At 43.8% G+C, this 25,385-nt stretch overlaps 1 protein-coding gene across 3 annotated transcripts in view; it reads left to right on the forward strand.

The window, feature by feature from the left end:
* Positions 1-24,674, forward strand: part of abcg4a (ATP-binding cassette, sub-family G (WHITE), member 4a) — a 146,790-nt gene extending 122,116 nt beyond the window's left edge. For all 3 annotated transcript variants that reach the window (XM_080214503.1, XM_080214504.1, XM_080214505.1), the window contains exons 8-15: positions 3,917-4,031; positions 5,404-5,546; positions 7,337-7,435; positions 8,059-8,227; positions 9,656-9,756; positions 11,897-12,055; positions 12,919-13,037; positions 17,061-24,674. In XM_080214503.1, coding sequence (XP_080070629.1) covers positions 3,917-4,031; positions 5,404-5,546; positions 7,337-7,435; positions 8,059-8,227; positions 9,656-9,756; positions 11,897-12,055; positions 12,919-13,037; positions 17,061-17,286 — 1,131 coding nt within the window. In that variant the 3' untranslated portion in view covers positions 17,287-24,674. The remainder of the gene's footprint in view (positions 1-3,916; positions 4,032-5,403; positions 5,547-7,336; positions 7,436-8,058; positions 8,228-9,655; positions 9,757-11,896; positions 12,056-12,918; positions 13,038-17,060) is intronic.
* Positions 24,675-25,385: the final 711 nt, after the last annotated feature.

A 25,385-nucleotide genomic window follows, 5' to 3' on the forward strand; every position in this document is an offset into this window, starting at 1 on the left:
AGCCACTTCAGGTCTTGAACAGCAGGTTAGGTGTAAGGATTCGCATTTTAATCAGTAATCTCTAAACTGTCTGTGCTTTATATGCTCTGTCTGAGGCCAGAACTCTCCATTCACCTGACGAAGAGGCAGTCCCCTCGAAAGCTTGTGAGTATATTATCAAATAAATAGGTTGGACTAAAACCTGGTGTTGTCAGACTTTTTACTGTGTTTACGCCAGTCCAACGCCGGCATACCCACATCATGCCCATCAAACACTCCCAGCACAGGTACAGCACAGAGTTGGATACAGAGTAAAGCTCCCTCTACACTGTCTCCATCAAACACTCCCAGAACAGGTACAGCACGGGGTTAGATACAGAGTAAAGCTCCCTCTACACTGTCCCCCATCAAACACTCCCAGGACAGGTACAGCGCGGGGTTAGATACAGAGTAAAGCTCTTTCTACTCTGTCCCCATCAAACACTCCCAGAACAGGTACAGCACGGAGTTAGATACAGAGTAAAGCTCCCTCTACACTGTCCCCCATCAAACACTCTCAGGACAGGTCCAGCACAGAGTTAGATAAGGTGTAAAGCTTCCTCTACACTGTCCCCCATCAAATACTCCCAGGACAAATACAGCACAGGGTTAGATACAGAGTAAAGCTTCCTCTACACTGTTCCCCATCAAACACTCTCAGGACAGGTCCAGCACAGAGTTAGATAAGGTGTAAAGCTTCCTCTACACTGTCCCCCATCAAATACTCCCAGGACAGGTACAGCACGGGGTTAGATACAGAGTAAAGCTGCCTCTACACTGTCCCCATCAAACTCTCCCAGGACAGGGACAGCACGGGGATAGATACAGAGTAAAGCTCCCTCTACACTGTCCCCCCATCAAACACTCCCAGGACAGGTACAGCACGGGGTTAGATACAGAGTAAAGCTCCCTCTACACTGTCCCCCCATCAAACACTCCCAGGAAAGGTACAGCATGGGGTTAGATACAGAGTAAAGCTCCCTCTACACTGTCCCCCCATCAAACACTCCCAGGACAGATACAGCACGGGGTTAGATACAGAGTAAAGCTCCCTCTACACTGTCCCCCCATCAAACACTCCCAGGACAGGTAAAGCACGGGGTTAGATACACAGTAAAGCTCCCTCTACACTGTCCCCTATCAAACACTCCCAGGACAGGTACAGCACGGGGTTAGATAAAAATTGAACTCCAGATTTTAGCTCACTCTGCAGACGTCACTGGGCTCCAACACATTTTGCCTGCTGGCGGGCTTAAGGGGATTGGGCAGAGAGGCGGAGAGTATCTCACTCACTGTCACGTGGCTTGACAAGTAGCCGGGAGTAGTGGTGAGCCTGGGCTTGGGGTAGAACAGCAACTGTCCACATTTGAACTCAGCCTGGGCTCAGATTTCCATCCAGGACAAAGAGGGCAGAAGAAGTGAAATGTTGGCTTTCCTATTTTGAAAAGATCAGCCGAGCTCTCGCCCAGAACTCTTAAGGTGTGACAGGATCTGTGCTGCTGTTTTTAGTCTGCCCTGGTCTTCATTCCCAGTGAGTGGGTCGACCCACTCCTGCATTGCCTCATTCACTGCTTTGAACTGGGTACACACACTGTGTCTGTCAGCTCCCTGGGTCTGAGCAGGGGGGTGGGTGGCAGGGCAGTGAGGCTCACAAGGCAGAATATGAGAGTACTCGGCCTGCCAGGATCAAGCTTTGCGGCACGTTCAGTCACGTTCTGATGCCCGATCTTCTGGCTTTGAGTCCAGAGGATTTCTCAGCATCCGTCTCTCGAGCGAAACCCGTGGAGGAGGAATGAAGGGTCATTGACCCTGCAGCTCAATCACAGACTGTAGTGTTGACTGCCACCTTCTGTTATATGATGGCATTGCAAGTTATTAAATGTTGATCCGTGTTAAGATTTATTTATTTCCTCCTCTTTTCTGCTCCTTATATAATTAACGTGTCTTTAATTGCCCTTGGAGTGTGCTTTCTGTTGCAGAAATGCAAGTATTTTATTTCCGAGTACTGGTCCCTCAGCAGTAGTGTACGACAAGGCAGTCTTCAGAGCAAAGCAATCGGGTTCAAATGTATCAGAGGCTGAAGAGGCAAAGGTTTCCTCCAATCTTGGACGGTGGGGGGAGTTTGAGAATTGAAATAGACACCTCAATTAAATCACCCATAATTGGCATGGTGAGCCATACACACCACACAAGTACCTTTATTAGCCGAGACGTAGAATATAAGAGCAGGAAGGTTATAATGGAGCTGTATAAAACACTGGTTAGGTCACAGCTAGAGTACTGTGTGCAGTTCTGGTCACCACACTACAGGAAGGATGTGATTGAATGAGAGAGTCACAGAGGAGATTCACCAGGATGTTGCCTGAGGGTCATAGATAGGAAGAAACTTTTCCCCTAAGTCAATAACCGGGGGCCATAGATTGAAGGTAGGGGGGGCTGGAGAGTTCAAGGAGATTTGAGGAAAACATTTTTCACCCAGATGATGGAGGGAATCTGGAACTCGCTGTCTGAAGGAATGGTAGTAGCGGAATACACAATATTTAAGAAACTTTTAGATGAGAGCTTGAAACACCGTAGTGTACAAGGCTATGGACCAGTGCTGGAAAATGGGATTAGAGTAGACTAGTATTCAATATCCTGCGCAAACATGATGGGTTAGGATTCACTGGACTTCAGAAGAGTGAGAGGGGATCGCATAGAAACTTATCAAATTCTAACAAGGTTAGTCAGGGTAGACTCAGAAAGAATGTTCCTGGTGATCGGAGAGTCCAGAACTAGGGGTCATAGTTTGAGGATATAGGGGAAACTTTTTGGGACTGAGGTTTGGAGAAATTTCTTCACCCGGAGGGTGGTGAATGCGTGGAATTCACTACCACAGAAAGTAGTTGAGGCCAAAACTTTGTGTGATTTCAAGAAGGATTTAGATATAATTCTGGGGACTGAAGGGACCAAGGGATGTAGGAGGAGACGGGGGGATCAGGGTATTGAATTCGATGATCAGCCATGATCATAATGAATGGCGGAGCAGACTCGAAGGGCCGAATGGCCTCCTCCTGTTTCTAGTTTGTATGGAATCGTCTTTTGGAACACTGTTGGGCAAGGTGCCAGCAGAGTTTGCCAGCTGTCTTTAAAGTTTGCCATGGCATCTACATCTAAAGAGGTAAATGCGAGTCATGTATAACAAGACGTGCAAAGGATTTCTGACAGTGCAGCACTCTGTCGGTACTGCAGTGGAGTGTCAGCCTAGTTTCTGGGCTCACGTCCTGAAATAGGGACAGAACCCACAGCTTTCCTTAAATGGAGGAGAGGGTGTTGAACCAACTCGGGGGCGGAATCAAACACGTCAAAACATAAAAAATGGTACAACTCGGAGACGGGGCTCCTGGTTAATTGAAATTAATCTACTGATGACGATGAAACCATTGTCAATTGTCGGTGAAACTCATCGGGTTCACTTCAGGGAAGGAAATCTGCTGTCCTTACCTGGTCTGGCCAAATGTGACTCCAAAGCCACAGCAATGTGGTTGACTCTCAACTGCCCTCGGGCATCTAAAGATAGGCAATAAATGCTGGCCCAGCCAGCGACCCCCATATCCCACAAATGAATAAAAAATAGACAGTCGAATCAGTAGTTATTTGCGCTGAGCCAACACTGGGATCATGACTATTTTACTCATATTAAAACAGCTTCATTATAGGATCAGAAACTAATCCCAACAAGTTAGTCATCCCATAAACACAATATTCTGTCATCTGTTTAAACCAATAACATACAGTTGTCAGCAGAAACGGGTAAAAAATAATTCATGGTTGAACCTGGTTAGTTTTTAAACAGCTTGGCTAAGTTTAAACAAATGTTTAGCATGGTTTAATTCCAATCTCCTTTCTCTCCTCACAGCTGTTCATCGTGAGCCAAGGGCAATGCATCTACAAAGGAATAGTTCCCAGCCTCATCCCCTATCTGAAAGGACTGGGATTGCATTGTCCAACCTATCACAACCCCGCTGACTTTAGTAAGTGATAAAGGCACCCCTCCATTAATGTGCTTCAACCAAGGGGTCATTACCCAGCCTGGTGTTTAGTGGGCTGAAGGGGGAAAGGTGCAGGGCTATGGGGAAAGCGGTGAAGAGTGGGATTAGTTGGATAGCACTATCAAGGGGTTTACATGGGCCAAATGGCCTCAATCTGCTGGATCTACCCTGGATGGTGCAGCTCAGCACACCTTGCAAAGAGGAAATCAGCTCCGATTCCTCCAATCTCGAGTGTGTGAGTGTCAACATCGGCTGAGACCAGTTGCATCCCTCAGAAAGGACTGTTCCCCTGTGTGTTCAGACTTCAGGCACAAAGCTTCTCCACCTCCGTTCCACTTGAATCCCCCCAGTGCAGAAGGAGACCATTTGGCCCATTGAGTCTGCACTGACTCTCCAACAGAGAATCCCACCCAGGCCCACTCCTATAACCCCACATATTTAGTCATAGAGTCAGAGAGGTTTTTACAGCATGGAAACAGGCCCTTTGGCCCAACTTGTCCATGCTGCCCTTTTTTATACCACTAAGTTATTCCCAATTGCCCACGTTTGGCCCATATCCCTCTATACCCATCTTACCCATGTAACTGTGCAAATGCTTTTTAAAAGACAAAATTGTACCCGCCTCTATTACTACCTCATTCCAGACATTCACCATCCACCACTCTTTTCACACACAGGGTGGTATTTACCTTGCTAATCCCCCTAACCAACACATCTTTGAACACTAAGCTGCAATTTAGCATGGCCAATTCACCTAACCTGTACATCTTTGGAATGTGGGATAGGGAGAGGAAACCCACGCATGGGGAGAATGTGAAAACTCCACACAGGCATTTACCTGAGGCCGAAATCGAACCCCGGGTCTCTGGCACTGTGAGGCAGCAATGCTAACCATTGTGCCACCATACCGCCCCTAATCTCAGGGCTTTATCTTATAAAGGATGAATTTGTGACCCTTCTGTTGATAAGTATCACAAGTAGGCTTGCATTAACACTGCAATGAAGTTACTGTGAAAATCCCCTAGTCGCCACACTCCAGCACCTGTTCGGGTAACATTGAGGGAGTATTTAGCACAGCCAATATACCTAACCAGCACGTCTTTCAGACTGTGGGAGGAAACCAGAGTACCCGGAGGAAACCCAGGCAGACACGGGGAGAATGTGCAGACTCTGCACAGTGACCCAAGCTGGAAGTTGAACCTGGATCCCTGGCGCTGTGCCTCCATGCCATCTTCTGCACTCGAATCCTAAACGTGTCTGGTTTATTCCTCTCCCTGTCCCACCCACTGCTTTCAAATCTGCGCGCGTCGCTCTGACCACCACAATGAATTTTTTTTTTTGTCTTCTTGTCTAGTTATTGAGGTTGCCTCGGGTGAATACGGGGATTTGAACCCTCTGCTGTTTAAGGCTGTTCAGGATGGAATGTGCACCATGGCGGAGAAGAAGAACCCATCCAACGGGAGTGATCCATCAGCCTGGAAGACCCAGAGCCTGTCGGTAATAGCATGAGACTCAAACTGCACTTTCTGGTGTTGTAGCAGCAGAAGGAAGAATATTCAAGTAGACACCAGCTTGGTAGAATTTTCAATGGGTTCTCATTGCGTTAGAACACCAAACACATCGCAAGCTCTCACAAACAGTAATATAATCATGACCATATCATGTTTTTTTTTGTGATGTTCGATGGTCTTATCCAGATCTCCCCCACTTCTTCTTTGAAATAGTACTGCTGGATATTTTCTCTCCATTTAAGAGGACAGACAGGGCTTTGGTTTAATGTCACTTGTGTTTAAGAGAATGAGACATTATATCATCACAACATCTCAAATGCTGAGTGTGTTTGTAACGGTAGATGCTGGGAGCTTGCTTCCCTGGCTGGAAGAGTCTAGAACGAGTGACCACAGGTCCCGCAGTGGCACAATGGTTAGCACTGCTGTCTCACAATGTCAGGAACCTGGATTCAGTTCCGGCCTTGGGTAACAGTCCATGTGGAGTTTGCACATTTTCCCCATATCTATGTGGGTTTCCTCCCACAGTCCAAAGATGTGTGGGTTAGGTTGATTGGCCCTAAATTGCCCCTTAGTGTCCCAAGATGTGTAGATTAGTGGGATGAGCAGGGTAAATATGTCGGGTTATGGGGATAGGGGCTGGGTAGGATTGTTGTCAATGCAGGCTCGATAGGATGAATGACATCCTTCTGCACTGTAGGGATTCTGTGATAAATTGTCCCTTAGTGTCCAAAGATGTGCAGGTTGGGTGGATTAACCGTGATAAATGTGGAGGTATAGGGCAGAAGGGAGGGCCCAGGTGGGATGCTCTTTCACAGAGCTCCGAAGGGCTAAATGGCCTTTTCAGCACGGTAGGAATTCTATGATTATTCAGGATAAAGGATTGGGTATTCATGATTGAAATGAGGAGAAAGTTCTTCAGTCAGATGGTAATGAATCTTTGGAATTTTCTATCCTGACAATTGTATATGCAGTGTTGCTGAGTCAGTTCAGGACTGAGATCGATAGATTTTGGGACCAAGGGAATTGGAAATTGGGCAAGAAAATGGAGATGAGGTCAAAGCTTATCCACGATTGTAGCGAATGGTGGAGAAGGCTTGAGGAGTATATTGCCTGCTCCCATTCCTATGTCCTATCTCATCCGAAAGACAACAACGCCCAACAGTGCAGCACAGGGAGGCGATGGCCTCGTGGTATTATCGCCAGACTATTAATCCAGAACCTCAGCTAATGTTCTGGGGACCCGGACAGCAGATGATAGAATTTGAACTCAGTATAAAAATCTGGAATTGAGGATCTACTGATGACCATGAAACCATTGTCGATTTTCAGAGAAACCCATCTGGTTCACTAATGTCCTTTAGAAAAGGAAATCTGTCGTCCTCACCCAGCCTGGCCTACATCTGACTCCATTACACAATTAACCCTCAACTGCCCTCGGGCAACTAGGGATGGGTAATAAATGCTGGCCAGCCAGCGACGCCCATGTCCTACGAATGAATAAAATGAAAAACTCCCTCAGTACTGCAACGGGTGATAGGCATTGAGCATTGGAAAATAGGAGCAGTCAAGTTGCTGTGAAGGACAGTCCTCAAATAGTGGAGTCAAAGCCATATTGCTGAATTAAGGAAAACTCTTGCGTTTATTGGACTGTCAAGGTGACATTCGAGACTGAATGCCAAAAATGGAAACTTCTTTCAATCTAGTGCCCTGCACCCTCAATATAACAAAAACTGAAAACTCACAGGCGCCGCTGATATTCTGTCTTTCTCTGTACAGGACACGGGCCCCATCGAGAGCCGCACTTTTGCCATCAGCTCCTTCGTTCAGTTTTGTATTCTCTTCAGAAGAACCTTTATTTCCATATTGAGAGACATGGTAAGGTTGGCTGGATTTGTGTTTCTGTTTTAGAATTGATAACTAACTTCAGTGTGAGGGAGGGGGGAGGTTACAATTCACTTCAGTTCCCTGTTATTTAGGGGAGTAATCTGGGCTGCACTGTAGCACAGTGGTTAGCGCTGTAGCCTCACAGCCTACACATTAGCTTCTTTTGCAAATCGTGATGCCACAGTGATTAGCACTGCTGCCTCACACCATCAGGGACCTGCATTCAATTCCCGACTTGGGTCACTGTCTATGCGGAGTTTGCACATTCTCCCCGTGTCTGCGTGGGTTTCCTCCAGGTGCTCCGGGTTCCTCCCAAAGTCTGAGAGACGTGCTGGTTAGGTGCATTGGCCAGGCTAAATTCTCCCTCAGTGTGTACCCAAACAGGTACCGGAGTGTGGCGACTAGGGGATGTACGCAGCAAATCATATTAAATGTGAAGAAGATGCCAGGGAACTGTTCTGGGATTGAATGTTTGCAGGAGTGGAGAGAATTGGAAAATGGAATCCTGTGTGCATTTGTGTGTGTTAAGTTGGTTTAACCTGCAAAAACGTGGCAATTCGGGGCACTCTGCATTGTGAGTCTCACAGCGGGTTCTATTATCTTGTCTCCTGTAGGTTCTCACCCACTTACGATTCATGTCTCACATCTGCATTGGAGTCTTAATAGGTCTGCTCTACCTGAACATCGGCGATGAAGCAGAGAAAGTATTCAACAACACAGGATGTCTCTTCTTCTCCATGCTCTTCCTCATGTTTGCTGCTCTAATGCCAACTGTACTGACCTGTAAGGAAGAATCTGATTTTCACACTGTTTGATTGTAACCTTTAGCCTGTGTGTTTTCTTTTTTGGGTTTCTCCTGAGTGGAGGTGCTTAAACAATCAGCACAAAGACTTGATTTATACAGACCTTTTCACAACACCATTGTTCTATTCCAAATAATCGATGATGAAGGATAGGACTGGAGGCTATCTCGACACACTTGTAAGATTTTATTTACGGAGACACACAGTGCACACACAAGATATGTAGGTGAGGTGGATTAGCCGTGGTAAATGTGTGAGGTTACGGGGACAGAGTGGGGGTGGGTTTTGGGCCTGCGTAAGATGCTCTTTCGGAGAGCCGATGCAGACCCGATGGGCCATATGGCCTCTTAACTCTGTGAATTCTACACACCTCCAAACACAAGACTAAACACTCAATTGCAATAGCCAATTATCATCGTAAAGTACTTGACAGCCAGTTAAATACTTTTGAAGTATTGTAAGTACTGTAAAGTAGGTCATACAATGGGGAACCCACACGTAGCAATATGCTACTCACCAGATTATCTGTGTTTCTTATTAAGAGGTTAAGTATTGGCCAAGACATTGGGTAGAATTCTCCCGTTCTTCTTCGAAACAGTGCCATGGGATCTCTGACATCTGAAAGAACAGAAGTGGCCTTGGTTTAAAGTCTCCCCTGATAAACAGTACCTCTCACTCGAACGACAGAGGTTGGGGGGCAACCTGATAGAAGTCTACAAGATAATGAGGGGCATGGATAGAGTGCATAAACAGTATCTCTGACAGTGCAGCACTCGCAATGTCAGCCTAGATTTTCTGCTGAATTCAGCTCTGTTTAGAAATGTACATATGCTGATAAATGCAAATAAGTGAAACATATTCTTGTACTATACTCCATTTTTACCATAGATTTAATTTTGTGGAAACCCATTCCCCAGGATCCACAGAAACTTCATAGAGAAAAAAAACTACTTATCTAATCAGATCCCAGAGAGCCGGCATGGTGTTGATGGGCCAAATGGCTTCTGTCTATAATGGCCCCATAATGATTCTATTCCCTATCACTGTTTTCATAGGGGAGACAATGGCACAGTGGAATTATCGCAAGAGTATTGCGCCACAATGCAGCTCATGTTCTGGGGACCTGGGTTCAAATCCTGCCATAGCAGCTAGTAGAATTTGAATTTGATTTTAAAAAATCTGGAATTAAGAATTTACTGATGACCATAAAACCATTGTGGATTGTTGGGAAAAACTCATCTGGCTCTCAACTGCCCTCCAAGGGCAACTAGGGATGGGCAATAAATGCTGCCCAGCCAGTGATGCCCATGTCCCACAAATGAATAATAATAAAACGTAACACTGTTTTGTTAATTGTTTAAATCATGCATAGCAGAAAGTCTCTAACTAATATTCTCTCTCACTTCAGTTCCACTTGAGATGTCTGTGTTTCTGAGAGAGCACCTCAATTATTGGTACAGCCTGAAAGCTTACTACTTGGCAAAAACTATGGCAGATGTTCCTTTTCAAGTACGTAGTGTTTAAATATTTATTTGGTTTTTCCATTGAATAAGTACTAAATTGGGATTGTGTATCAATAATGAAATACATAGGAACAAGAAGTGGCCATTAAGCCTCTTGAGACTAATCTATCTTTCAACGAGATCTATGTCTTAACTCCATCCACTCACTTTAGTTCCCTTATACCCCAGAAGAAGATCTATTGATCCCAGATATCTTATTAATTGAGCTAATCCCCACTGCTTTTTGTGGGAGACTTCCAAGCTTTTACCCTTTGTGTGAAGATGTGCTTTCTAACTCTTCTACTGAATCGTTTTAAAAGGAGTGGCACGGTGGCACAGTGGTTAACACTGCTGCCTTACAGCGCCAGGGACTGGCTTCAGTTCTGGCTTTGGGTCACTCCCTGTGTGGAATTTGCACCTTCTCCCTGTGTCTGCGTGGGTTTCCTCCGGGTGCTTCAGTTTCCTCCCACAGTCCAAAGGAGTGTGGGTTAGGTTGATTGGACGCACTAAGTTGCCCCTTTGTGTCAGGGAGATCAGCAAGGTAAGTATGTGGCGTTAAGGGGATAGGGCCTGACTGGGATTGTTGACAGTACAGGCTCGATGGGCTAAATAGCCTCCTTCTGCACTATAGGGATTCTATGATTCTATCTGTTGGAGAGTCAGTGCAGTATCGATGGGCCAAATGACCTCCTTCTGCAAGGTAGGGATTCTATGAAAAGGTTATTTCCAGGAATATTGGAGTTATTCTCACTGAAGCAAAGAAGGGAAATTTAATAGAGATTCTTATTCAAATTAGCAAAGATGTTGACAGAGTGATTGGGAAATATTATTTTTAAAGATTTTTTAAAGTTTATTTATTATTGGGAGACATGGTGACACAGTGGTTAGCACTGCTGCTTCACAGCTCCGGGGACCCGGGTTTTGATTCCCGGCTTGGGTCACTGTCTGTGAGGAGTTTGCACATTCTCCCTGTGTCTGCGTGGGTTTCCTCCGGGTGCTCTGGTTTCCTCCCACAGTCCAAAAGACATACTGGTTAGATGCATTGGCCGTGCTAAATTCTCCCTCAGTGTACCCGAACAGGCACCAGAGTGTGGCGACAAGGGGATTTTCACAGTAACTTCATTGCAGTGTGAATGTAAGCCTATTTGTGTCACTAATAAACAAATTTAAAATTTAAACTCGTGTCACAAATAGGCTTACACGTCAACAGTACAATGAAGCTACTGTGAAAATCCTCTAATCGCCACACTCCAGAGCCTGTTCGGGTACACTGAGGGAGAATTTAGCATGGCCAATGCACCTAACCAGCATGGGTGGGTGAAGGTTTAAATGGCGTCACAGCTGCTGGATTTCAATTAAACTGGGAGAGAACAATATGATTTTTGACTTCCGGACTGTGGGCGGAAACTGGAGCACCAGAAGAAATCCACGCTGACACAGGGAGAACGTGCAGACTCCACACAGACAGTGACCCAAGCTGGGAATTGAACCCGGGTCCCTGGTGCTGTGAGGCAGCAGTGGTGGCCAGGAGAGAAAATTCCAGCCCAAGTGTCAGATCAAGCCCGAGATGCCTCATCTTGTCAGCTTGGATCTTGTTTGTCTCTCTTGTGGGGATCTAGACTTGGATTGAATTTTGAATTTGGTTTTTTGGAGCAAGCGAGGAATGGATTGGGATTTGGTCCACTATAAGCATAAAACAAAAATTAGGGATGAGCATTAACCCTGGTCTAACCAGCGACGCTCACATCCAAGAACGACAATATTAAAAATAGGCCCAGTATCAGTCTTTACAACAGATTGTTCCGTTCCCTCATCTACTGATAAATGGGAGAGTCACTATTCTGGGAACACCACTTTGCAGCAAGGGTCTAGGGTGGGATTTTCCCATCCTGCCCGCCGTGGGAATTGTGGCGGTTGGGACATAGACCATGCAAAGCTCCGCTGACCTCAGGTGGGATCTTCCGACCTCGGGACGAGCGCGGCTGGTAAATCCCGCCCCTGGAGTTTAATGAGAGCATTTTAGTTTCCTTTGCCACTGCTCTGAATTTGAATGATGCCTTGAAGTTCAGAGCTGGAAGTGGTGCAAGAGCATTGGGATGGGAATGTTGGCCGATCCCGCTGTTAAGCTGCTGTGTTCCTTCCTGCAGGTGATCTGTCCCATTGTGTACTGCAGCATTGTGTACTGGATGACATCGCAGCCACCTGAAGCTGCACGCTTCCTCTTGTTCGCCAGTCTTGCCACTGCCACTGCACTGGTGGCCCAGTCACTTGGTCTCCTGATTGGCGCTGCATCCACATCATTACAGGTAACGCCGTACCCCGGCGCAGAAACCACATAAACACGCCCAAAGATTGCTGACCATTGGCTGATACAGAGCAGAAGGTGGCCATTCAGCCCATCAAGCCTGTGTCAGCTTCATTGAAAGAGCTATCTCATTAGCCCCACACCCTGACTTTTTTCCTCCAGGGGCCCGCAAATTCCTCCCCTTCAGTTCCCTTATGGAAGTTACTATCGCATCAGCTTCCACAGGCCTTAACAGATTGTCGCAACTCACTGCATTTAAAAAAACTTCATCTCACCTAGTTTTCTTTCGTCTATTGTCTTATGTCAGCCTTTCTGCTGATAACTCATATTTACACAGTGGCACACTGGTTAGTGCCGCTGCCTCACAGCGCCCAGGACCCAGATTCAATTCCCAGCTTGGGTGACTCTGTGGAGTTTGCACATTCTCCCCATGTCTGTGAGGGTTTCCTCTGGGTGCCCCGATTTCCTCCCACAGTCCAAAGATGTGCTGGTTAGCCGGATTGGCCATGCTAAGTTGCCCCCTAGTGTCAGGGGGGCTCACTAGGGTAAATGCATGGGGTTACGGGGATATGGCCTCAGTGGGATTGCGGTCAGTCCAGACCCGATAGGCCGAATGGCCTCCTTCTGCACTGTAGGGATTCTATGATTCTAACTCCTGCTCAGACAGCGACTCCCAGATCCAATGAATAAAAAAACCTCTAACACATTTTGTTACTTAGTCTGCAAACCAACTAACACACGTACTGAATCTGAGTGGTGAGGTTTGCAACAATGTGCTTTACATGGTAATTATAAATTGTCAACTTTGTCGTATTGTGTGCTTTTAATTTGAACATTCTGTTCTATCTCTTCACCTGCCTCCAGGTTGCCACATTTGTGGGTCCAGTTACTGCCATTCCAGTGCTTCTGTTCTCTGGATTCTTTGTGAGTTTTGACACCATCCCCACCTATCTGCAATGGAGCTCCTACGTCTCTTATGTCAGGTAAGTCTTGCTTTACACTCTTTTGTCAAAGTATTAAAAAAACTCTTCATATTTCCTGCTCTCTCCGTAAGTCCATCATCTCAAACCCACTCAACTCGCATTCTTGCAAATACAAAATGTACTCATTCCCTACCCATTTGATTTGATTCATTATTGTCACAAGTATTAGTGTATAGTGAAAAGTATTGTTTCTTACACGCTACACAGACAAAGCATACCGTTCATAGAGAAGGAAAGGAGAGAGTGCAGAATGTAGTGTCACAGTCGTAGCTAGGGTGTAGAGTAAGATCAGCTTGATATAATGTGGTCCATTCAAAAGTCTGTTGGCAGCAGGGAAGAAGTTGTTTTTGAGTCGCTTGCTACGTAATCTCAGACTTTTGTATCTTTTTCCTGATGGAAGAAGGTGGAAGAGACCACGTCCCATCTCGTTCTTTCTTGGAAGCTCGAGAAGGAATCCCGTTGTATGTTTCTTAATCCCATCATCGCACTGAAATCATAGAATCCCTACAGTGCAGTAGGCGGCCATCCAGCCCATTGAACCTGCACCCAGGCCGTATCCCCGTAACCCCACATAGTTATCTTGCTACCTGACACCAAGACGCAATTTGGCATGGCCAGTCAAATTAACCCACATGTCTTTGAACTATGGGATGAAACTGGAATGCCCGGAGGAAACCCACGCAGACATGGGGAGAACATGCAAACTCCACACAGACAGTCACTCAACACCAGAACTGAACCCGGGTCCCTGGCTCCGTAAGGTAGCAGCTCTAACCACTGTGCCACCATGCCACTCAAATTGGATCTTAATTTCTCGATTAGCTACCTGCTGCATCTGTTCTTTCGGGAACGAGATCTGCCATCCTTACCTGGTCTGGCCTACATGTGACTCCATTCCCACAGTTATGTGGCTAACTCTTAACTGCTTCCTAAATGGCTGAGCAAGTCACTCAGCTTAAGTAGGAATGAGCAACAAACATTGACCTGCCCGCGGTGTCCACATCCCATGAGAGAATGAATTAATAAATAGGATTCTGCTCCAACTACTTGTGCACAAAGTCTCAGCTGATCCAGTGCTGTGCTGTGGGAGTGCTGCTCTGCTGGACATGTGCTCCATCAGACTGTCCTTCAGGTCGAAGAACATATAGCACTATCCGAAGACTATCAGGGAAGCTCCAACTAATATTTATCCCTCAACCAACATCATTAGATGTTGACTGGAGCATAGGAGACTTGGGGGTGATCTTATAGAGGTCCACAAAATAATGAGGGGCAAAGATCAGCTAGACAGTCAATACATTTTCCCAAAGGTAGAGGCGTCTAAAACTAGAGGGCATAGGTTTAAGGTGAGAGGGGAGAGATATAAAAGGGTCCAGTGGGGCAGTTTTTGACTGTCAGGAACAAGCTGCCAGAGGTAGTAGTAGAGGCGGGTACAATTTTGTCTTTTAAAAATCATTTAGACAGTTACATGGGTGAGATGGGTTTAGAGGGATATGGGCCAAACACAGGCAACTGGGACTAGTTTAGTGGTCAAATAAAAGGGTGGCATGAACAAATTGGGCCGAAGGGCCTGCTTCCATGCTGTTAACCTCTCTGACTCTATGACTTTACTAAGAAGGTAATAAATTGTTGGATCTTGCTGTGGACAAAACGTTACAATTGCTGATGGAGTAAATTGTCACTGCAGATCAAAGGTCCTTAGTCCGAAACTCTCGGGGCAGATTGCGTTTCAGATTTCAGATAATTTCGGGTATCACCTTTAGGCCAAGGCCTACTTACTTTACAAAATGACTGAGGCACAGGCCTAAAGTGAAGTGAATGGCTAGAAGAGTTAGTTCTGCCACTTAATAATATTATTAGGTACCTGTAACAAGTTCCCACTCATGGCACCTTCTGTGCGCTTCTGCTTGTGGGAGAGGGGTCATAAGGTAAAAGGTGCAGACAAACTGGACTTTCTGCACTAAAGGTTGCGTGTGGTTGGTGATGTTCATGTCGACTTGGATCATGTTGGCTAGGGTCACAGGCTCCCAGTGCTAAAGGTTGGGTACAGTTTGGTGAGATTCATGTCGACTCCAGTCAGAGACTTCCCATGCTAAATGTCAAGGAGCTTAAAAAAGTGTGGATTTTGGGTATGTTTGGTTTTTGGATTTACAAATAGTTGATACTCAACCTGCAGACTAACCCATGGAGCATCTTCCAATTTACCTTGGTGGATCCCTGGAGTGGCAGGTCTGTCAGCGTATAAGGAGAGACTAAGTTGGCTAGGATTATATTCATTGGATTTTAGAAGAGTCAAAGGGGCACTTATAAAATTCTAACAGGATTAGACAGGATGGATTCAGAAAGAAAGTTCCCGATAGTGTGGGAAACCAGGACTAGTGGTCATAGTTTGAGGACTGAGGTGAGGAAAAATTTCTTCACCCAGAAAATTCACTACCACAGAAAGCAGTTGAGGGCAAAACATTGTGTGATTTCACAATGAAATTAGATATAGCTCTTGGGGCCAAAGCGATCAAGGGATATTGGGGGAAGGCAGGATCAGGATATTGAGTGCATGAAAAAAAGCTTTGACAAAATATCTCTCTTTGGTGATACTCAAGTTCTGTAAGACCAAATGACAATTTTTGTTCAATTATATTGCCGTTCCTACCCATTGGTTCCATCCAGCTTAACCAATGCAATGTAGGGGAACTGAGTCCATCTCAATGTTACACCAAGTTAGTTGCTAGTAAACAAGAGCACTCCTGTTTCTAGAGCTTGGATCACTTATCAGGTGGTGTGGATTCCCATACAAAAAATGGATCAGAATTCTCTCATCTTGCCCCCGCCACGGGAATTGTAGCTGTTGGGGTGGGTGGTGTTTGGGGACCATGCAAAGATCCATTGATCTTGGGTGGGATTCTCCGGTTTAGAGGTGACCGTGGCCACAGAATCCCACCCATGGTATTAATCTGGAATAATGCAAAAGCAAAATACTCAGGAATTCAGAAATACAAATAAGGAATATTGACAGTACTCAGAAAGTCTGCCTCTGAGGAGAGAGAAACAGAGCTATAAATTTGAGGTTGATGACCCTTCAATAAACACCCCCAAAACTCCTTGCTTGCTGATCTACATTGCCACTTGGCTTGGCAGTACCTCAATTTTGAGATGCTCATCCTTGTTTTCCAATCCTTCCATGGTTTTCTTATCCGTAACTTCTTACAACCCCAACAAACCTTCAGGATCTCTGCGTTCCACCCCTTCCGACATCTCACAAAACCCCAATTCTTATTGTTCTACCATTCACAACTGTGATTTCAGCCGCCCTAACCCTAAGCTCTGGATCCCCCCCCTTAAATCCTTCCTCCTTGACAAAAAGATCTCTACTCCCTCTCTTCATTTAAGATGCCCCTTAAAATCTACCTCTTTGACCATGTTTTTAGTCATCTGTCTTGGTGCCTCCTTTTATAACTCAGAATCAAATCTCGATTGATAATGTTCTTGTAAAGCACCTTGTGACACGTTGTTACATTAAAGGCGCTACGTAAATGCAAGCTGTTGCTTTGTTGTTGTGATCGGGATGGAGCCCCTGCTTAATTTCCTCACTCCCTCCAGTCCTTTCCCAACCGAAGGGCAGCTGTGTTGATCCCAACTGCTGCCCCAACTCAGTTGCATCGAATTACATCGGTCCTACAGAACAGAGGCAGGCCAGCTGGCCCATCTAGTATATGACACTGTTAATATTCCACACCAGGTTCTCCTCATTATCTAACCCTGGCAGCATATCCTTTCTCTCTCATCTGTTCATCTAGATTCCCCTGAAGTTGATATTGATTTAATCAGAGTGTAAGATCAGACATGATGAATGTGTTACCTTACACCTTTAGATGGGGTGAAGTGTTCCCTCTGGATAACATAGAGTTTGAGGCTTTCTAATTTTGGAGAGTTCTCGGATGTAACATAAGTAAAATGCACTTGCAATATCAGTTGATTTTCTAAGAGAACCGTGCTGTTTGCTTGTTCTTTTTCTCACTAAAACAGATATGGCTTTGAGGGCGTCATCTTGTCAATATATGGACTGGACAGAAAAAATCTGACATGCAATACTGAGTTTTGCCCTTTTAAGGAACCAAAGAAAGTTCTGCAAGAGTTGGATGTACAGGACGCAAAGCTTTATATGGATTTCATCGTCCTCGCGATTTTTTTCATTATCTTGCGTTTCTTGGCCTACCTTGTCCTGCGATACAAAGTCAAGTCTGAGAGATAGAGAGACAGAGAGAGGACTGCATTGCAGGTGAATATTCTGCGGCATCCGGTCACGTTGTCTGTGAGCAGGATTCACTCTGCTGAACTTTGGTTGAGGATGTGGCCTGTTGATTAGGCCCACAGTGAACTAGGCCTCGAAGCCTGAACAACTAAGACTCTAAAACATCACGACGGCTTGCAGGCCTTTTGGATTTTTTTTTTATTTGTTTTTGCCACTTCCAGTTACTTTTATCGAGTTTCGATTCATTCTCGCCCATCTGGAAAAACACTTTGTCAGAGGAAACAACCTTTTCGGAGCCACGATGAAAATATGGGTCTTCTGCACATGCCAGAATGCTTCACCTACTGAGTACATGTTTGAAGAAGCCCTGTTTGTGAATTGTTAGTTATATGCTACTCTTAAGTATGTGTCTTTTTTTAAAAAAAATGAAATTTTGATTTTTGATCAGGAATGTTAATAAGCACAGTTTTTGTAGGGCAGTGTATACTTTGGCTGGCTTTTGATGTTGGTCCCCTTGGCGGCACACCCCCAGCTGGGGTTTCCTGGTAGCGTGGGGTGCCTTCAGTGGAAATTCCCGTTGACGGCAGCGGGACCAGAAGGTGCCACTGCCAGTGTACGGCACGCCGCCAAGAAAACCACCGAGCTGGAGGCCAAAGAATCTCGCCCTTTGTCTCTCACCTGGAGCATGTTAGCTTATAGCACGTCTTGTCAAAATTATAATGATTGTAAAACTGAGCAAGGCTTTATGAACCAGGCTTTAACTGTTACAATAGCAGGCATTGTGGAAAGTCTATATTAGTTTCTGAAATTTCAAAAGTATATTTAAGAACCAGTACAGTCTTGAAAATGTTAAACATTTAGAATAGCTGTAGTATAATCAATTTTTACAGAATTTTGTATTACTCTTAATTTTCTTATGTTTGGTATCTGGAGATTTCCTTAATTATTTAAAAAAAAAATCTGAATTATTCAAGTTTACCTGTACCCCCATACCTTTTTATTTGATCATAACTTTTGGGGTCTGTGATAGAACCCTTTCATCACGTGCGTAGCTGTGTTGAAAAAATGCATCAATTTTTATATTCACAGCGGATATCATCCCAAACTGTGCAATTCCTTTAAAACTTAAATATTTCAAAGTTTGATTTTCTTTTTAAAATCTGCTTTTTCTGAGGTATTTTTTAAATCAATTTTCACCCAGTCTTTGGTCAGTGCTATATACTACCCTTCACACTGAGATGTTGCGGTAACTTCCTTAACATTGTCACAGTATGAAGACTTGTGAGATATCCTTAGTGTTGGGATTTTCCGGCCACACTCGTCCGAGGCCGGAAATTCCTGCCTGAGGTCAACGGAGCTTTGCGTGGTCCGCCCCTGCTTGCTACAATTGCCGTAGCAGGCGGGATGGGAAAATTCCGCCCTTAGCGTCCAACAGGTGGAAAGGATCATGAGAGGAATGTTGGCTTTTGAACCAGATGAGAACACGGTTTTCATCCAGCTATGTGGAAACCCCTAAATTGCCCCCCACAAGCTAAAAGTATTTTTCTTTTCAGGTGTGGCTGTTGTCGTCCTCTATGTACCTCTGTATTTTATGTTGCACAAGTGTTATTGAGGGTTTTTATTCAAATTCTGTCCTCTCCAAACAAATTCCATGAACATCAGCCCTGCTGACACACCTTCGTGTTCTCATCTGGGATTGGGTTTGGTAAGATGACTATTATTGGCAGTGGCCTAAGTAATATGTAAAGTGTATGCAAGTTTTCATGGTATTTATCCCATCTGTTGAGTAAAGAGCTGAGCGTTTACATGCTAGTGAGAAGAAAAGTTTCATGGTATCTGTCCTCCTTCTTTAGTCTCAATGTGACGGAGTAATAATCAGTATCTCGCTGTTGACATATGGGTTCAGAACATTCCCGCTCCAGAAATGTTCCAGTAATTATAACGTGACATCTCCATGAAGCATGGAAACTCATGGGGATGACCTCATCTTGTATTGTACAGAATAACTTCCTTTAGAAATATCATTGTGATGCTTTAATGTGAAAGAGTGCGGCAGTATTTCACAGTCAATGAACTATCGATCGTTTGACCTCCTCAGCATAACAGATTGTCTCGCGGGGCAGACAGACTGTTTGCTTGTACAGTTTTATAGTTTTAATTTTGGTACACTCGAGTGTAACTTCCCTATCAAAGGCTCGTAGAGTTCATATTGGATTTCCCACAGTCACGGTTAAAAAATAAGACTTGCATTTCTGTAGCGACCACCTGAGTCTCACAGCACTTTGGAGCTAACTTTTGAAGGCTAGGTACTGTGGCAGAGTAGGAAGAATGATTTTGGTCACCTTTACTATCTTAGTTTTTTGATTGCGAATATTTTTATCGTCAGATTCAATTCTCCAGTTATTTCTCTCTTTTTTTTGCTTTTAGTCACTTACTTGAGCCCAGCTCACTTAAATGTGAACCCCCCCCTCCCCCCTCCTCTCCAAATCAAGGTCTAAAATATGACTTTAAGTCAGACAGATTCAAGATGTCCTCACTCCCAAACAAACGTATGAGGCAGTTTAATGTACAGTGATGTTTTGATGTTGGTCTTTTCAATCCCCCAACAATAACAATTTAATTACCTATTATTTTCAGTTGCTTCTTGCTTCAGGGTAGAAGATGTGAATGTAAATTATGGATTGAAACATATGTCATTTGTGCTGTCATCGTCGTTTTGTTTTCACAGACCGTTCTTTTGTGGGCTCAACCGAAACCAGTTTATTTTTCAAAGGAAGTCCTGTAAATATTCTTCCTGCCAGAACATTTCAAATAAGGAAAGATAAATCAAGCAAATCTCTTGTATCTGTATGACTTTAACTAGTTATTTTCCTTAGCTTGACTCATAGATGGTCCCAAAATCTAAAGGAAACGTTATATTCTGTTATGGTTCAGGTTAGAAACTCCAAAGTGTTTTATGGAATCTGCCTGGATCATAAATTTTGCATCTTGAATTTGGCTAGGATAAGCATGATAGGTTTCACTCCAGACATGATTCAAATGACCCACTAGGGAACTTTTATAAAACAAAGTTTATTTAAGAATATTGTATTTTTCATAGTGACTTCATTGCAGTGTTAATGTAAGCCTACTTGTGACTGATCAACGAACTTTAGTTAACATGTATAGAAAGAAAATTAGCAATAACTTTTATCAATTACAAACAAGAAACAAATGAACATGATATAGTATAACCCTTAACAAATTTATCTAATGTATTCCAATCAAACCAATCCCACAGACAAAAGCCCTTTTCACAGGTTTAACACAGCAAAGACTAATGCTCACATGATTCTGGACTTGAGTCCTTTGGATGAAGTCTGCAGTTCTCTGAGTAGACTCAGTTTGAAGTCAGAAAAGCTTCCCAGAACATTAGGGACTCCAGCTAAGCCACCAACAGCCGATTCTTCCCTTCAGAAAGGCAAGACCTTGCTTTCTGCTGACCAGCAGAATTTCCAAAACCAGGGAGAGAGAAAGAGAGGCTTCTTTTCAGTTCCCTGTCCCTTTTAAAACTCAACTCTAACTGCAGCCAAACAGAAAATGAAACCTTAAACTTACTGGAAAGGAAAATATACTGTCCAAAAACACATGACCATTCTCCTAACATTGCACGATTGTAAAACCACCCAGAGTTAAAATAAACAGACCCACCTAAGCTGGTCAAGCACAAAAAAAGGACTCCTCATAGACATCTCAGCAGCATTGAAACCAAACTGATGAAGTCTGCTTACAACCGCAGAGAGTAGAATTTTAAAAGAACCTTTCTTAAAGATACACTAATGTCACAATTCCCAACAGCATTCGACCATCTTGATATTTAGTTACAAGTCTCAGAAACAACTCTTTGGTTTTCCCCCGATGTTGTTGCATAGCCCTGTCCTCCGACTGTGTGACTTTTCTTGTGTGCTTTGGGAGGACATGAGTATTGCTAACTTCTTTCTCCCCTGAGATTAACTCTCATCCACCATGAATTCCAAAAGCGAGGCAGAAAACCAGGGAAAATTCAATGGATGAGGGAAGGCGGGTCTGACCACTTCCAAAAACCTTGCTCAGCTGCAGTTTCATGAGGACAAACTTAGAGGGAGAAAAGCAGCCCATCCAATCTCACATTCATTCTCAAAACTTCTCCACCCTGCCATTTAGACCTAATGCTCTAAGCTCCTTTTAATTTTGTTTGAAACGTTTGCAGAATGCAAGATCAGCACAATTGGAAACATTTAAGTGCACTTCGCCAACCACCAGGATTGAAAATATAGCTAATGCGAGCCTGACACGAGGGAAGCTACCTCTATGTATTTGCAGGATCAATGCAATTGTAAAATTTTACTGCCATTTATGTGTATATAAGAGCTAAACAGTCTGCAACAATGTCAAAGAATTCAGCACATTCACAAGACCAATTTGTACTGTACAGTTTATTTGAAAGCTAACGCTTTAGATTTCTGATGCCAGTCCATCATAGCAACATTTGAATTAACTCTTTGCCATCATTAAAGATGGGAGGGCATCTCATCATTAAGACAATCCCTTTTTAAAGCTCCCAAAGTTACAAGAAATTAAAAGCTGCAAATGCAGGAAATCAAAACTGCAGCTGTCTACTTTTAATTTATAAATATAAATTTATAAGGCTCTGGTCAGACCACATTTGGAATATTGTGAGTAATCTTGGGCCCCGTGTCTTAAGAACGATGTGCTGGCCTTGGGAGAGGGTCCAGAGGGCACTCAAGTAAATGATCCCGGGAATGAAAGGCTTGACATGAAGAGCGCTTGAAGATTCTTGGTCTGTACTCAAAACAGTTTAGAAGTACGAGAAGGGATCTCATCGAAATTTATAAAATACTGAAAGGCCTGGATAGAGTGGATGTGGGGAAGATGTTTCCATTAGTTGGAGAGACTAGGATGTGTGGGCATAGCCTCAGAGTAAAGGGGTAATCCTTTAGAAACAAGATGAGGAGAAATTTCTTCAGTCAGACGGTGGTGAATCTGTGGAATTCATTGCCAGAGAAGGCTGTGGAGGCCAGGTCATTGAGTACATGTAAGACAGAGATAGATAGGTTCTTGATTGGTAAGGGGATCAAAGGTTACGGGGAAAAGGTGGGAGAATAGGATTGAGAATTGTATCAACTATGATTGAATGGCAGAGCAAACTCGATGGGCTGAGTGACCTAATTGTGTTCCCACATTTTATAGTCTGAATTCCAAGTTGCTTAATCTACACTGTCTGTTGAAAGTGGTGCAACAATAACAAAAATTCCTGTGCCGTGTTATTAAAAAAGCTTAATTCAAACTACTGGGTAATTACTTTTTTTTAGCAAGGAAATATTTACTTTAAATTAACTGGAATTGGTTGAATGTGCCAGGCAGGCTATTCAGAGCAAGATTGGTTACAATTCTGGTGAGTACCATTGGTGTAATTGATGATAAGTGTGTTGGTTTATGGTTCAGGTCTCAATCATCTTGCTTCATTGAAAGAATTAGGAACCAGTCAAAAGTTTTTCTTCTTTTCTGCTCAAAAAATATTTTATGAACTTATTGCTGTTTTAGCAGCGAGTCCCATTGATGCAATGTCCGAGTATTTTAGATGAAGCCAATACAGGGAAGTAATTGAACTCTCTCATCTCCCATGACTTCCGAGCCTTGGTTACTGTCTTGTTGTTCGCTTTAAGGAAAAGTATTTTTGGTTTTGCTTCTGACCACTCTTGATCTTCAACTGAGCCTTGGAGGTAGGAAAATGAAGGAGCTTTGACAGTCAAACTCTGGTGAGTCAAGATCTTTAGGGGATTTGGGAAGGAAAAAGAACAGAAAGAAAATCTGCAAACCACCATCACTGTCCTTCTTGTCGAATTAGGAATGGTCACAATGCCTGAACTTTGACCAGATACCAATCCCTCTGGACTCACTCAATCACCACAGAGAAACTGGACTTGACAGCGTTGAGCTCATGTTAAGGAAAGCGATTCAGGATCTCAAAGTGTGATGGATCATAACCCTATCTTAGTGGGGGTGCACATTTGTGGAAGCCACTATTCCGAGTGTACAGTTGTATTCTGAGAGAGAGAATGACACTTCTGATGCTTTGTTTTGGGGTGGAACTTTGGGCCAGGGGGTGGCATTTTCAGAAACAAACCCATGTTGTTTTTAGCGACATACCGTGTCAGCTTTTGCCCTGCAACAATATGTGACATTAGCAAGACAGAAAGCAGTTGATGACAGAAAAGTCGCAAGTATGGGGAACCTTTATGTGAAGCTTTAGCTGCAAGACATTGGAGTGGCAAGTAGCTATAGAGGAGATGGGGGTCAGTGTTTTGGAAGGAACAGATCAAAAGGACTGAAGGTTCTTCTACATCTGTTTTAATCAGTTAGAGTCCCTTACAGTGCAGAAGGAGGTCATTTGGTCCATTGAGTCTGCAACGACTCTTCGTAACCCCATAACTCCACATATTTAATCCCCACATCTATACATCTTGGGTCACTAAGGGGTAATTTAGCATGGCCAATCCACCAACCTGCTTATCGTTGGACTGTGGGAGGAAACCAGAGCACCTAGAAGAAACCGACACAGACACGGGGAGAAAGTGCAAATTCACACAGAGAGTGATGCGAGGTTGAACCCGGGTCCTTGGCGCTGTGAGGCAGCAGTGTTAACCACCGTGCCGCCCCTCACTATTTGCATTCTCTGCACTCACATTCTCTGCTGATCATGGTTTGCACATTAATGTTAAATAAAAGGTTCAGAAAAAGTGCAATCATTGCAAAATCCCAACTTATTCCATGACATTCAGCCAGTGTTCCTGCCATCAATAGGGATCCGCTGACCCACACTAGTTTGTATGAACACGGAGCATTCATGGGATTGGACAGGGGGATGTGATGCTGTCTACAGTTGGATAGTTGACTGAAGCTCACTGGGCTCGTGTGTAGCTATTTTGGTCAGCGACAGGAGGGGATGTTGAAATCGATGTAACCGTATGGTGGAAGGGTCAGTGAATTCTGGAGAAAAAAAGGTTGGATCAAAAATACACTGAAGGGATTTGAGGCAAGTGCGTAAACCCTTTGAGAATGCTTTAAAGAATGTTTTATCTCAGTGAACGAACCAAAATTATTTTCTTTCCATGGCTTGTTCTGTTTACATTGCACATGCTAAAGACTTGACTGTCAGGCTGATTTTTAAACAGAATTGAAGTCAACACACGGGTCACATATTAATAATGTTTATGCAAATCAGAGATGTGATGTCCTAAATTGCTCATGAATATTTATACGAGTGACTTTTGTTCTCTTGTATGTTACTTTCTGTAAAAAGTTTCTGTTATCATATATTACTAATAAAATTACTATTTATATCCTGACCTTTGATCTATATTGTGCTGGGGACTAGAGTATATTTCCTACGCCCCACCTCACCCCCCCACTTCGCACCCCACACACTGGATAAACAATTTATTCTGATGCTGGGGGTTTGGCAGTAAGTGAGAAGTTAACAGGACTCTGAGCAGTTACTGTGGCACAAAAAGAAACTTCTAAATCAACCTGAGGTCACATGTTTGCTGAGGTCAGAGGTGTTTTGCGGAAAACGTCAGCCTAAGAGCTGGACTGGGGTCCGGAACGAGGCAAGAGTTCCAGTGAGAGGGGCCGAGGATGCGGCACTGCAGAAAACTTGCTAACTTTTTAAAAGTTTAATCACTCTCAATGTCTTGTCTCCAGGGACTGCTTTTAGATTTAGTCACAAAGCAAACTGCTGATTCATCAGCATTCATCATTTTTTTCTTCTGCCATTTGTTCGGAATTAGATGTCTTTGAGATACATTTAAAAGTTTAAAACTTATTCTAATATCTTGTCAATCACTGCAGAAGTGTTCTATTTACTTCCCTGCAATTTTGCGTCATGATATTTTCATCCTTTCATGTTTTCTCTCCAATGTTTAAAACTTTTTTATGAAGTTCTTAATTTGCACCAGATAGATATCAGTCAGTATAAAACTGTGAGAATAATTTCTCCTGAAATTAAACCTAATAGAGCCAGAATATTCTATTTATTATTGTAATCTGAACTATTATTT

The sequence above is a fragment of the Carcharhinus amblyrhynchos genome, chromosome 29 (genome assembly GCF_965287045.1).
Source record: "Carcharhinus amblyrhynchos chromosome 29, sCarAmb.v2.hapA, whole genome shotgun sequence".
NCBI lineage: Eukaryota > Metazoa > Chordata > Chondrichthyes > Carcharhiniformes > Carcharhinidae > Carcharhinus > Carcharhinus amblyrhynchos.